Below are 14,451 nucleotides of genomic sequence, written 5' to 3'. Positions count from 1 at the left end.
ACTAGACAGATGACCCTGCCATGAACACTTGCAAGTAAAAATATATGGATAAACGGGTTACTGCATGACTCATTGTTCACACTACAGCTTCCATGATGAAATTTTTCTTTCTTTTCTTTTTTCCTTTTTTTCTCTTAAATTTTATTTTATTTTCATGGGGGTGGTTGGGGTGATGCAAGAGCAGAGGATAGATATGAAGGGATGGAGAAAGAAATGAGATCGAGATGCATGATGTTAAAGACATGAGAAATAAATAAAAAGAAAGTTAAAAATAAAAATAAATCTTAAAAAAAGACGACATCTTGACTTTAAAGTCTATTCCCCTTCATCCAGGGTGTATAAATAGGACCACTATTAAGCCATAAGAACCTTTGAGGAGCCAAACAATGCAGTGAGTAGATATGGAGCTGTTTGTGAACTTGACACCTGGATACCATTGCCCTTCTCTTGCCCAGGAGTGGATGATGAACTCTAGGGAAGAGCTAAATAACGAGGCTCCAGAAACTCGGCCAAGTCATGAGAGTGCTTGAGAGACAGATGTCATACATAATTGGTTATGTCATCTTCTGTTTTTTACTGGAAAGTCTCATGATCGTGTTTTATTGGAGAATTTTAGAATAAGCCCTGTTATTACACATACATATTTTATCCATTAGGAAATACCTCCATTAGCAGCACATGGCTTTAGTTCCCACAATATCAATTTAAACAGTACTGTTCAAAGTTATGGATTAAATTCAAAACATCTGAGGAAACAATATAAAATTTTAAGACTTTTGCCCAAGACCATCTTATTATGAATTTTCCTGCACTTTTATACTTATAATAAATGTTCTTGTTTAATTCATTTCAATCTCTTAAGTATGTACTGAGTATCTACCATATGCCTGGCACTGTTAGGACATAGAAATAAGGTGACAATTTCAGTAAGGCAAGGCATGAAATGGGCACTTTATGACCTATTCCTCATTCCATAAGCCATACACATCTATTATGGATGGAGTGGGGCTCAGTGACAGAGGATTTGTGAAGTGCTTTGGAAGTCCTATGGAAAACCAAGAGAGGTAGTGTTTATTACCACAGTGTAATGGGCCCATGGATACTAACATGCATAAATTACACTTGGTCTCTAGTGATAGAGAAAACGTAGAGGAAAACAGGAGAGATCTGCAAGGTACAGTGGGCACACAGATATTTCAAAGCTCTCTACACATGTATTTAACATGCTGATCAATAAAATGCATGACTTTTATCCTACTGCAAATCTCAGACCAACGTGAACTTCCTGACTTGAATGTATGAGAAACCAGGAACTTCTACCTTGAAAATAACAGCAAATCACACCAGCTGGTTCCTAGGCATAACCTAAGCATTTTCAGAGGTATCCCCAATAGTAAATTTCATAAAGACGATAAATAGCAAGCTTAGGGGCAGAGCTAGGCCACAGCAGTGATGTAATGGCAAAGTAGATGCAGGACGGCAAGAGAATGAAGCTGGAAAAACAAGTGAACATATTCTGAGGCAGGAGCACTTGGCAGTGGTGTATTCCGTAAGCAGAGCACTGATTCTGAACCAATCAGTGCATTTTAAAATATATGTGATGGATTAATATCACAGTGTAAACAATGAGAAAGCCAGGCTGACCAGGGCACTCTTCCTCCTGCAGAGAGAGAAAAGGACAGAGAGCGTGCAAATGGACCAAGAAAATTGAAATTATTTTCTGATAAAGATGAAGCTTCTGTCCTCATTCTAGAGACAACACCAGAGTATCATGGAGAGAATATTAAAGGAGGTAAATCTAAGAGAGCAAACTCATGATTCAAAAACTGTTACTGTCCTAGAGTTGTCAGTAGCATAAGCATGAAGACGAACGTCAAATGCCCGGTACAGCTCTCATCCCTTATCTTCTTCTCAGAGACCAGTTGCCAAGCAGGTGAAGTACTCAGTTACTGCAGCAGCATACAAATAAATTCATTACAATCTACTTGATATTCTTTGTATAAAAGCCAATTAAATTGTTTGATTCCAGGCAGAATACATAACTAGCTGGAAGTGTTTGTTTTTATTTGCCACTGGTGTTATTCATAACCTCACAAATTAGCAAGCTTTATGGAACATGTTTGATTTAAAATGTAGGGAAAATGTATGGGTATGAAACTAGTGACTATTAACAGAAAATGTCAGGAATAGCAACTTCACAGGGGAGATGTGCTTAGGGATGTATGTGGCAATATATAACATGCTTATATAATTACTGTATACATATTCACCATGGTTCTATATTGTAATTATTAAAATTATCACAAGAAATTAGAGTTTTAAAGTTTAAATGTTTAACAAGTACTTAATTAACCTTATCAGTAGGGACTGGAGAGATGGCTCAGTGGTTAAGAGCACTGGCTGCTCTTCCAGAAGGCTGAGTTCAATTCCCAGCACCCACAATGCCTTGCAACTGTCTGTTAAGTTCAGACCCAGAGCCTCCAATGCCATCTTCTGGCTTCTGCAGACACAGAGCATGTGCCATCCGTACGGATAAAACAGAAATGTTATAATAATCATAATAATTTTATTATTCTAAATTTCTATTCTAGCCTAGCGTAAATATTTAAACTATTTCATTTAAGGTAGATAATAAATTTTAATTTTTTTAGACAGGAATTTAACTTCTAATGTAAGATTTCCTTCTTTAACAGAGAATGATTCCTTTTTCTTGCCTATAACTAAAAACCACTGCTCATGCTTGCTTGAGTGTTTTCTCTCCCAGATAGCAATCAACTGTGTTGGTATTGTGAGTTAATAGCAGGCTGAGGAAATGACAAGGGAGGCTCCACAGAGCTGTAGGAATAAGGTCTTCTCCCATCCTAAAGCATGCCCAGCTGCTCACTGGAAATGCCTACAAGTCAGTGCTTAGCAGTGATGGGCAGAGTCAGAGGTGCAGATGTCCAAGCTCCTATCACGTTAAACAATGACCTCATAGCTTTAGAATGGGTCCTCAATATTTCCTCTCATGTAATTAAATTCCCTGTGCACACCAGCCATCTAAGGAAAACAGCCAAAGTCTGCAGTGCAAGAGAACTAATCAGAAAATGGCTTATTATGTATGATGCTTGCTTCCCCTCTTTCGTCTCCTTTTTTAAACTTTGAAACCAATGGTGTGTTTATTGGTTTCAAATACCTACACCAGACTCAGTCTTGCCCTCTCTGAGTCCTGCCTGTGGATCAGTGCTATGTTTGCCTGCCTGCCACCATGCTCCTCACCATGACACCTCTGAAACTGTAAGCAAGCTCTCAATTAAACTGTTTCTTCTCTAAGTTACCTTGGCCATGGTGTCACTTCACAGCGATGGAACAGTAACTAAGACATATACCAAAATAGATCACTCATGCCCACTTCAAAACTGACCTACAAAGCAAGAATCATAAACTCAAAAAACCTGAGTATTAGGTAGTTTGTCTTATAGGTCATTGACTAGAACATACTTTTCTATTATGAAACTATCTGAAATACGTAGTTCTGAATACCAACAAACATAATGGTAACGCTAAGGACACCCATGAGAAGCTCACATCCTCTGCCACAGCTTCTCAGAAATGTTTAAGGCTTATGATTATGGTACAACCACATCAATAAAATGCAAAATAATATAAATCAAAGAAAACTAGAAAAATTCAGCCACACATATTTGAAGAAGGATTCAAAAGTCTACTCTCCGAGAGGATGGAAAAAGAGCACAGCAATTACTAGGATCCAGTAGGACTTCCCAAAGATGTTCTAATCCAACAATGGCTTCTTTTCTCAGCAGTTGTACTGGTGCAAGAGAAAGCCACAGGCTACCCACGGGCACAACAGAATCATCCAGAAATAACTGAGCACCTCAATCCTGTCACTCATTCTCAATCTCTTGGAACAGTCTTCTGGTATGTTACTGAAAAAGCCCTCTAGTGGATCTGATGAACTAACACATTATCAGTCCATAAAACATCATCTATGAACCACAGATATATGCTGATATTTTAGGTTTGGAAACATAATTGACAAGGAAGAAAAGAAAATACCAGAAATAAGATGACAATGACTAGAATTATGGATCAGTTGTTCCATATCTTGATGAATAAATTCTCTCGCCAAGTGTGCATCTGTCAAAGTCCATCACAGGCTTGGCCGGTCCTTCGGTGAAAGACACTGCTATTCTGCAGCAGCAATCTTGGAATGAAGTCTCTGGCAGCAGCCACAGGGCCTTGTCCTTGCATCTTACCAAGACACTTTAATAAATATTTATGCAACAACAAAAAAGTCTGATTGTAACTGGTTCAACTAAATGAACTAGTACACATAAATTGGAATTAATTTTTTAATTATACGACAACTGGAGATATTGTTTATAAATATAAAATACTAGACATAAGCTTAATATACTTATTTGAGCAAGGAAAGAGGATGTTTGTAAGCATGAGAATTGTGGTAGTTTGAGTGAAAATGGCACATAGAATGTGGCTTTGTTGGAGGAAGTACATCACTGAAGGGTGGGCTTTAAAGTTTTAGATACTCCATTCAGGCCTAGTGTCACTCTCTCTTCTGACTGCTTGCCAATCCAGATGTAAAACTTTTGGCTACCTCTCCAGCATCAAGTCTGTCTGTGTTGCCAAGCATCCTGCCACGATGAAAATGGACTAAACTTCTGAACTGTAAGCAGCTCCAATTAAATGCTTTCCTTTATAAGAGTAGCCATGGTCATAGTGTTTCTTCACAGCCATAGAAACCCTAACTAAGACAAGAATCTTATGTTGTGATAGGAGTGGCGGGCTACGTTCCTGGCACCCGGCCGCCCGCACGGCTAGCTTTATACCCGAAATAATTACACAGAAACTGTATTCTTTTAAACACTGCCTGGCCCATTAGTTCCAGCCTCTTATTGGCTAGCTCTTACATATTGATCTAACCCATTTCTAACAATTTGTGTAGCCCACGAGGTAGCTTACCAGAGAAGATCTTAACGTGCATCTGTCTGGAGTGGGAGAATCATGGCGACTCCCACTGATTCAGCTTCTTTCTCCCAGCATTCTGTTCTGTTTACTCCACCCACCTAAGGGTTGGCCTATCAAATAGGCCTAGGCAGTTTTTTTATTAATTAACCAATGAAAGCAACATATCAGAAAGAAATCACTCCCACATCATTTCCCCTTTTTTCTGTTTAAACAAAAAAGAAGGCTTTCATTTTATCATAGTAAAATTACATATAGCAAAACAGTTATCAAGCAAGAATTACAGTTACAATATTTATATTTATTTTATCTTTTATCATAACTAAGGAAAACTATAACTATCCATTCTTCAACTCCATCAAAGACTCCAGAAGGATATAATATTACCTAAGCAAATAAGAAATAAACGACAGAGACATCTCGCTGCCTGGACAGTCACCCAAAGTTCCTCTGTACCTTTGGGGCATTCATCTTTGGCTTACAGGCCCATAGTATTCAGCAGACACCTCCACAAAGCAGGAAATTTCAAAGACAGTTCAGTCACTTTCTTCTGTATCCTGCAGAATGTCTCACAGACTCTTTCATGAATCAGGAACCCCGAAAGACCATCTCACCTTTAGGCAAGTTCAACAGTCCTCTTTCTGCGGGTTCTTTGTGTCCAGTTTATGCATCAGTCCAGGCAAGAGCAGTTTCTTGCCCAAATGGCTAACCAACTCCATAAGGAGCCTCTTTGATGCCCATCTTCCTTTTGAAGTAGATTGGTGCTGCCAAGAGCAGACGTGTCTCATTGTCATGAAAAGCCCTAAGTTATTAAAATATTTTAAATGCCATATTCTGCAGTCTTTGAAAGATATGAAGAATGCCTATCTAACTGAAGTATATCTCTATATATCTAGAAAATCTAACTCATATGACACAAGCTTTACTATTATCAATGATTATCCATTAACAACCTATATTTCCTAATTATACATTACATTTTAAAAATGAACTACACAATCACAATACCTTAATCAAGAACAGAAATACATATACATATAACAAAATTGATCTTAAAATCCATACCAATGCAAATTATTCATATCTACATCATATCCCCCTTTAAATGTAAAAGAACATTTATAAACAATATTTGGGAACATGGGCACAGTTAAAAAAAAAAGAAGGGGATTAACTGGTTTGATGGGATGATTGTTATTTGTGGTTTACTGTTTTTAGAAAATTGTATTGGTACTGTTTCTTGTATATTGATATATTAAATATTAAATGTGAATGTTCCTACCTCTATTTTTGTATAAGACTATGCTTATAACTTTGTCTATATTGTATTGATACATCTACCATATTACAATGTACATTTATACCTCTGATATTATTTATATAATAACATTGTTTACATTTGATATGTAATAACATTGTTTACAGTTGAAGATCATTGTCTTCAAATATTCCACAGTTGTTTATTCTCTTAGTCTTCAAGTTAGATAGGTATTGAAAATTAATCAGGTCTTTTAGATACATAAATATTATATTTAGTATAGATAGTATAATCTTCAGCCTCTTCAAAGAGCTGTAGAAAATGACCTTTAATCTAACCTACAATTCTGTGCCAACGAGACACAATCACTCCTGGTGACACCACTCTACCCCCGAGAGAACATTGAGCACCAAAGACACTCCACTGGGAGCTTGTCTTCTTGGCAAAACTGGCCTTTGAGTTAAGAAAAGCCCATACCTCAACTACTGACAAAAATACAAAATATTCATAAGTGGATGAAACAGGATTGTCTTATCTTCCCAAGACAGGGTAGGATAATTCTAAGAAAGTTCCTTGCCTTTAATAATGGTATGTCAGTTATGTTAGGCCTTAGCCAATGTTGGTTGACTCAACATTGCAAACGAGACTTTGGGTGATTGCCCAGGTAGTCAGTTGTCTCTGTCATTTGTTGCACATTTTGGATATCTCTCATTTGTTAAGTAATATTAATTCCCTTCTCAGATCTTTGACGGAGTTAAAGATTAGATAATTGTAGTTACTCTCTACCTTATTTAAACTCCTTGAGATAGAATGTTTAGCAAAACTTTTGTTATATGTTTTTGCTCAATATTGATTGTTATATTTATTTGTTGCTATTGTATATAGTTGTATTTGGTTTATTTCTGTCTTATTTAGACAAAAAGGGGCGATGTAGGGGAAACTCCGCCCAATGGGGGGCATGTTCGCCTTGAGTTAAGGTTTACATATAAATCTGGCGGCGTGAGCCCTTCTGCTCTCTCTCTTTTTTGTATCTCCTGCTCATCGCTGGATCCCTGGTGTTGTAAGCTATTCCTTCATTAAAGTTTGCTGTTTCATATTAAGCTAGCCTGGTTATTACGCCGCCTACAATTTTACACTTTTATTTATTATTTTTTTCTCTCTCTGCACATGTGTGTGAGGAAGCGTGTTGGTGTGATACATGAACATGAACACACATGCTATGGTGCATGTGTGGAGGTCAGACAACAACTTTTGCAAGTCGTTTTTCTCCCTTACAGCCATGTGAAGCCCTCTATTTAATCTAGAAACAAAAAAATTAAAAAACAACCAAGAAAATGAAAAACCTGTTTCACTCCATGCTGTACAGTCCCCAAGCATGTGGCTGAGAGTATAAGCTTTATAAGTCCTTTCCGGGGGGGGAGGGGGGATAGGGACACAGATAGAGGGGAAAGTTAGAGATTTCTCAATAACAGCTTATGTGGGTGGGGTTCACGTAACACTTTGCAGAATACTGATTAGTGTTCTAATCATACACCTCAGTTTCCTTCAAGAGCTACCATACTGAGAGTAGCACAAACCAATCAGATTCCAGAAAGTCAAGAAAGCAACATGTGGTAGTGGCTGGTTGTATGAGAAAACAGAACTTCCATATCTGAAGGAGTCCTGAAACCAGGAGAACCAGACACTGCTCACACAAGCCAAGCCTGGAGACAACCGAGACGCCCAACAGCAGATGAACAGAGAGTGAACCTGTGGCGTGCCTACTGTGCCAGTCTGCACACCATCACTCACTCGTGATGAGAATACCCGAGAAAACCAACCTAACGGAGGCAAAAACTCTTCAGCTCCGTTTCAGACTATGGTCCACAGTCTCCATTACTCAGGACCTACGGCCAGGCTGGACGTTATGCCAGAGGGGCGTGAGACCTAGAGTCTGATCACTTCATGACAACCCAAGACAAAACTCCCAAGTGTGCATCCATACTATTCAACAATGACTCACCTACTGAGTTCTTATCCTCTTCCAACAGCCAATCAAATGAGCTCCATCAGTGGACAAATCCACAGAGAAGGTCAGAGAACTAATTTTCCCAAAATCCCAAAGCCCACTTTGCACATTGCTAAGCTGGGAACCAAACCTTTATTTACCATGTTGCATTTGGGGAATATCTAAATATACAACATATACACCAGAGAGTGTTGCCATGCAGAAGGAAAGTCTCTCAAATGCAAGCATATGGGTTGAAGTGAAAGATTTCATATTAAGCAAAATAAGCTACACAGAGAAAAATATTATCTCATGCTTTTACTGATATGGAAACAAAACAAATGCATTGAAAGTAGAGATGGAGCTATGGGGTAGGGAGAGAAACTGGGGAGAAGACACGGAAAAGAGGATGCACTCACCAAAATTGAATTTGTATATAAATGTATATTGAAATATGACAGTGTAACATACTAATTTGCATAATTAATATGCATCATTTTATCAGTAATAAAAATCATAAGCCTAGTTCTTAAGAAGCTAACTCAGGGTGCTAATGGAGGCCCGTGAGGAGCCCCTCAAACATTTCTTCTGGAGTAAACAGAGGGAATAGGGAGTAGAGATTTCTCATCCAGGTTTCTGAATGACAGCAGAAGGAGAAACGATGGGAAGAAAACAATAGCAGTTAGGCCCTCCAGTTTAGTGGCTCCAGAAATAACAAGGCATAGCTTCTTAAGTGTAGTGGCTATCAGAATCATAGAGTGTGCTCCAAGTTCAGAGTGTGGAACCTAACAAGGGGCTCCTAAATTAGAATCCCCTGTGGGCACCTGGGAGTGGGCATTTTAATAATCCAGAAAGAACACCAACACATGGTCCAAGAGCCGCATCCTTTCTCTCCAGAAAGGAGGTCATGAGCTAAGCTGCCTCTCCCGGGAGACTTTCTCCCCAGTCCTGCATTCTGTGGCTGTCTAGCCTTACCCGAGCCTGAGTGCATTTGCCCTCACCGTCCCTCAGCCAGCGGACTCCGCAGTAGCTCTCTTCACACCAAAGTCCCCAGGTCTTTGACGGGAGAATTTAGTAAAGACAACTACCTAAAAAGTTAAATCAACAGTACAAAGGGCTCCTCACACTGAGATTAGAGCGGCCTGTGTCCACAGCCCCACTCCAAAAGGACACCAGCCCAGTGAACTAGTCTGCATCCAGACTCCAAAAGGAAATTCAGCCTTGCCCATTCACAGCCCAAGCCCCGAAGTAAACTAGCTCGTTTCCATAGAGGATTCTGCTTGCAGGTTCACATCCTCAAACAGACCCTTGAGAAGGATGGTCAATGGCCCCAGCAGCGTGTTTCACTGGACACCTGTAAAATGCCACCGAGGGTTTTTTTTTGCCCAAATCTGCTCTCCCTATCTTGCCCATTTCTATCAACACGCTCAATGCCTACGACCTCCAGATGACCCTCAACTGGATCACACCTTCTCACATAATTACATACTTGGAGCTCCTGCTCCATGTGTGTGATTTGGGGCCCGGGCCAGATAAGCAGCAGGGCCAGGACCAGACAGGATAAGGAGCCACAGGTCTGTAAGCCAGGACAACACTCACTCCAAGGGTCACCGTATCCTGTCCCAGGCATTGCAACAGCCTCTTTCTAAGCCCAGCATAGCAAGCCAGTCTTAGCACAAGAAAGGTCTTCAAGGGAAGAGAACGGGGCATTTGAGGAAAGGGAGACGTGACCACTGTACTCAAATATATGAAATGAAATGGAGATTTACTCAGCGCTGTGACAAAATTTAGGCCAATTTCAACTAATATTGTTTCAGATTGGGGCTGATATTTACTAAGCACCGAATGCTTCATAGAGTGATGTCGCTCATCCACACAGCTCTGGGTGTCTGTGTTGTCACTGCCACACGAGAAGTAACTAGACAGGCCAGCTGGCTGGTGTGAGGACTGTGGTGGTTTAGATAAAACGGGACCCGAGGGGCAGCTGGGTCCCAGCACCCGAGGCCTCTGTGGCTCCCAGGCGGGTGAGAGACAGAGACAGACAGGCATGCCATGCAGAGTGGGTTTGGATAGTTTATTCAGTAAAAGGGAGGGGCAGAGAGGGAGAAAGAAACAGAGAATAAAGGGAGAGGAAAGGAGGGAAGGGACAGGGAGGGGAGGGGAGGGAAGAGGCAGAAAGGGGAGGGAAGGGAAGGGGAGGGACCATGGCAGCAGCCACCTCTCCCAGAGAGACAGGGCAGGGAGCAGGGCTGGGAGCTGAATTGAAAATCTCCTAGCCTGGGGTGAGGGGTGGGAGGAGTGGTGGGGGGAGTAGGTAGGGCTTGACTCTTAAAGGGACAGGACAACCCATTACAAGGACTTTAACAAAGCAGGGCTGACAGCTCTAAAGCCCAAGCTTTGAGCTCCAACAACAAACACTCTGTGTCAAATTATAAGAGTTACATTAGAATGTTATAGTTAAGCACAATCCCCAGCCATCTGTCTGGGATGTTATAAAAGAGACCTTAAGAAGAAATAAGAACAGACACCTCCAAAGGGTCTTGCCAAGTCAACGTGCCAGCTAGTTTGAAGTATGCTAAGATACCACCAGCCTGGGACACCAAGAGTTAAATACTTCCTTATCTAAAGGAAGTAAACAAATACTCAAGGCCTGTGACAAGAAAGTCAGAAACCTGGGGAGAGGAGGAGAGCTGGTTCTTCCATCTCATTAACTTTAGAAAATTCCACCCAGAACTGGGCAACAGGGAGGAATCATCTGGAAACCTTTGTTGAAAACTTGATACCTGACTCCCATTCCAAGCAGTTAGCTCTGAATCCCTGGGAGCAGGACTCTAGGGCTCGTGTGGCTCCAATAGGCAGGCAAAACACTGATCTGGGGGATGTGGCAAAGAAGTAAGGAAAGAATTAAATGATGTTTTAATCCCAGCACTCGTGAGGCAGAGGCAGGTGGATCTCCGTGAGTTCGAGACCAGCCTAGAACCACACTGATGCCCACTAAACTTGAGAAGTTAATGATTTGATATTTAAAGAGCTGGTAAATTGGAGGGACTGTTTTCTTCCTTTTTTTCCTTCTGTTGTTATCCATAAACTTGAATGAGAAATCTCTACTTCCCACGTCCTCTATTTTACTCCAGAAGAAACATTTGAGGAGCTTCTCATGGGACCTCATAAGTACCCTGAGCTAGTTTCTTAAGGAAGTTCATACGGTTATTATTATACAGATTATTTGGCATGTAGTTCCGAGCTTGGGCTTCAGAGAAGTCCACCCTTTTTGACTTATTGTCTTCACTGTTATGCAGAGAATTCCAAGTCTCAAAAAAAAATTTAAAAAAATAAAAGCTACTCATTTTACCAGTAACACCAAGCTGTCTTTGGGTATTCAAAATGCTGCCCAAGCTTCTGATGTTGTAGAGACATTCCTCACTGAAGAACTTGTAGTTTCTGATGTATGCTACCTGGCCATTCAGCTGGGATGCTGACACATTCGGTGGCTAGCTAAAGAGGTAAAGCTTCCACTGAAAATACACTGCATCTCTCTGATTACAGTGTAAATGACAGCTACTGTGTAGCCCAGGGAACTTTAGTGCTCGGTATTATAGGGTCTTATTTTCCAATCTTTCTGAAAGTATTCTTAGTGGCTAAAGGATGGGAATGACCATGTATCTAAGGAGTTATCTGGTTTATTTGGGAGACACAATACTTTGGATGGTGCTCCTAATGCATAGGCTATGACTGAATTCATTCCATAGCTTAGATAAAAGATGGTCTCATAGAAGCCAGTCCCTACTTATTCCCAGGGCCACTGGAGCCCAAGCCTGGGCTAACATCAGTGAACTCAGAAATCTAAATGATGATGAATCAATATTTACTCCAATTAATTACTTGCTCACAAGTGCATCTGTAACTTCCTCGATTTAAGGAAGCTGGATTGGTACTTGGCATTCCCTTCAGATGTCCTGTCCTTGTTTATAAGCTTGTGATACACTTTAGTGCACTGTCACCTAGAAAACACTGTGGAAGCCAATATAATCCATATTATGTTACACTTCATTCTCTGAAAGCAAATTCACAATTTTATAAATTCCTAGAAGTAGATGTCCAATTTCTCATATTATTAAACAAATATTCATTGAGTTGCCACTGGAAACAAAGGTAAACACAGTTCCAAAGAAACGACAAGGTGTCTGCACTTTGGGGGACATTAAGCAAGTCTTAAGAGGGCACAACCAACTGAAGAGGAAGGGTGTTGTCATCGTGAATACTGACTCTAGCCAACCATAATGGCATGGTCTCTGTTTAGAAAATGCTGCCGAATAAGTTCCCAAAATACTTTTCAACATGGAATAAAATAGAAACCAGCCCTTAGCTCTAAGCAGCACTGTATTGTGGCAAAAGTTAGAGACAATTACAGAGAAGAATGAAACTTGGTCTCTCTGTAGTGAATAACAAGAGCCTGTGTCAGGCCGACTTCAGAGGTGGAGCTCTCAAGATCAGCTCCAGGAGACGTCCTGCTCCCCCTGCACTGAACAAAAGAAGCTTCACAAGGATGAGCTAATTCTTCCCAAGGCTTCCATGTAACCAACCTGGACTGAGGGTGTGGCCCAAGAGTAGAGCACTTGCCTGGTATGCATGAGGTTCTGGGTTCTGTCCTCAGTATCCTCAAGACCATAGAAGATGAAAACCAAAGATGGAGAGAAGAGGATGGGCAAGAGGAGGAGGAGCAGGAGGAAGCTTCTTTCCTCCCCCAAATCATTGACACGGTAAATGTAAGCCCCCAGTCTCTGGCCTCCATCTTTGGAGGCCCCCGTCCCTGTGCCCTCCAAAATCTTGACCACTCCCCCAGTCTATTTAAACTGCTTCCCTGAACCGTTTTCTCCTGGTTTCTTTTCCTTCCCCCTGGTGGTTGCATTAGTGCCCTATGCTTCCCCCTCGGGGCCACCCAAGAGTGCAGGAATCCCATTAAACCTGGATATTTTTTAATTTGTCTTGTTGTGATTTGGCTTGATTGGGATTTTTGAGTTGGCAGAGAGCTCGCGTTAGGAAAAACTCCTAACAGTAGAGAAGCCAGACACAGGGTCACAAGTGTTCAGTTTATCCATGAGCACCATTCATTGCCGTTTCTAGTGCAGGATCCTCCACTGCACACCTCACGTGCTCTTGAGGCCGACTCCTACACAGAGAGGACAATGCCGAACAAACCAATGGACTCTGACATGGAGCAAAAGGTTCAAGGTGTGACAGGCTCTCAAGGGCCATTATTGACTCAAAGTCCTTTGTGTGTACTAAAAGCCAGTTAAGGAAACTTAATATTTAGTGCTTTGATTCTTCTTTAAGACTGCAACTGTACAACAGGCAACTGAAGTTTTCAATAGCAGAGGAACAAAATAAACCAGAGCATATTAGAACACACTTCACCATGTGCGGCTAGAATACAAACATACAGGAGAAAACTGGTATGTTCAGCAGTAGAGTCAACAGACCTGGGCTAGAAAGTGGTGAGCAAGGGATAAAACCCAAGGGGGATCCAGAAAATGCAGTCACAAGCTAAATGTCCTTTGAATGCAATATTCTTAAAACTCAAAAATAATATACAAAATGACAATGAGCAAAATATCACATGAAAATAAGTTTAATAAGGAAGTACCACTAAAACCCAAGACAAGAGAAAATGATCAGTGATATTCATCCTAACTTTAAAGTTTTAATCGATTTGAGTCATTTAAGTATTACATACAAATGGTGCTCAGGGCGATTACTGGAATTTTTGGCGCTGAACCTATTGCTTGCCTGGCGGGTGCCTGGCTCAGCTCCTCTCAATCACCAGGCCCTGGGGGTCAGGTCAGTTCCTAGAAAGGCAAACTAGATGGCCTGGGGGGACTCGCACATCTAGCTTCAGATTGTCCCTGGGGAAGGGCTGGGAGTGGGTGAGCGAGGCCTGGCCTGGGGCGGGCGCAGCCTACCTCGTTTGTTCTGGGAGCCGTGCTTCTTGGCTAGGGCGAGCTCCCTCTGGATTCGGCTCTCCAGGTACTCCTGCTTCTTGGCCAGCATCTCCTCGGTCTCCCTGAGGCGGGCCAGAGCCTCCTGGGGGCTGGGAGCCGCGCGAGCCCGAGAGGAGCGGGTCCCTCGAAATAACTTGCCCAACTTGCTCATGGCTGGGCAGTGGGGGGCGAGCGGCCCTGTGCGCTGGAGACAGGTGAGCCACACACCCAGCCGGCCGCGCTCC

General features: G+C 41.5%; 1 protein-coding gene across 1 annotated transcript in view; it reads right to left on the bottom strand.

The window, feature by feature from the left end:
• The window catches only part of LOC121458360 (charged multivesicular body protein 4c), a 35,724-nt gene extending 21,273 nt beyond the window's left edge, over positions 1–14,451 (bottom strand). Inside the window, exon 1 of the mRNA XM_041667591.1 lies at positions 14,189–14,451. Coding sequence (XP_041523525.1) covers positions 14,189–14,378 — 190 coding nt within the window. The 5' untranslated portion in view covers positions 14,379–14,451. The remainder of the gene's footprint in view (positions 1–14,188) is intronic.

The sequence above is a fragment of the Microtus oregoni genome, unplaced genomic scaffold (assembly GCF_018167655.1).
Source record: "Microtus oregoni isolate MIOR12 unplaced genomic scaffold, Mior012 000017F_ref0000208, whole genome shotgun sequence".
NCBI lineage: Eukaryota > Metazoa > Chordata > Mammalia > Rodentia > Cricetidae > Microtus > Microtus oregoni.
The sequence above is the reverse complement of the archived record's forward strand: the minus strand, read 5'-3'. Positions and strand labels throughout refer to the sequence as shown.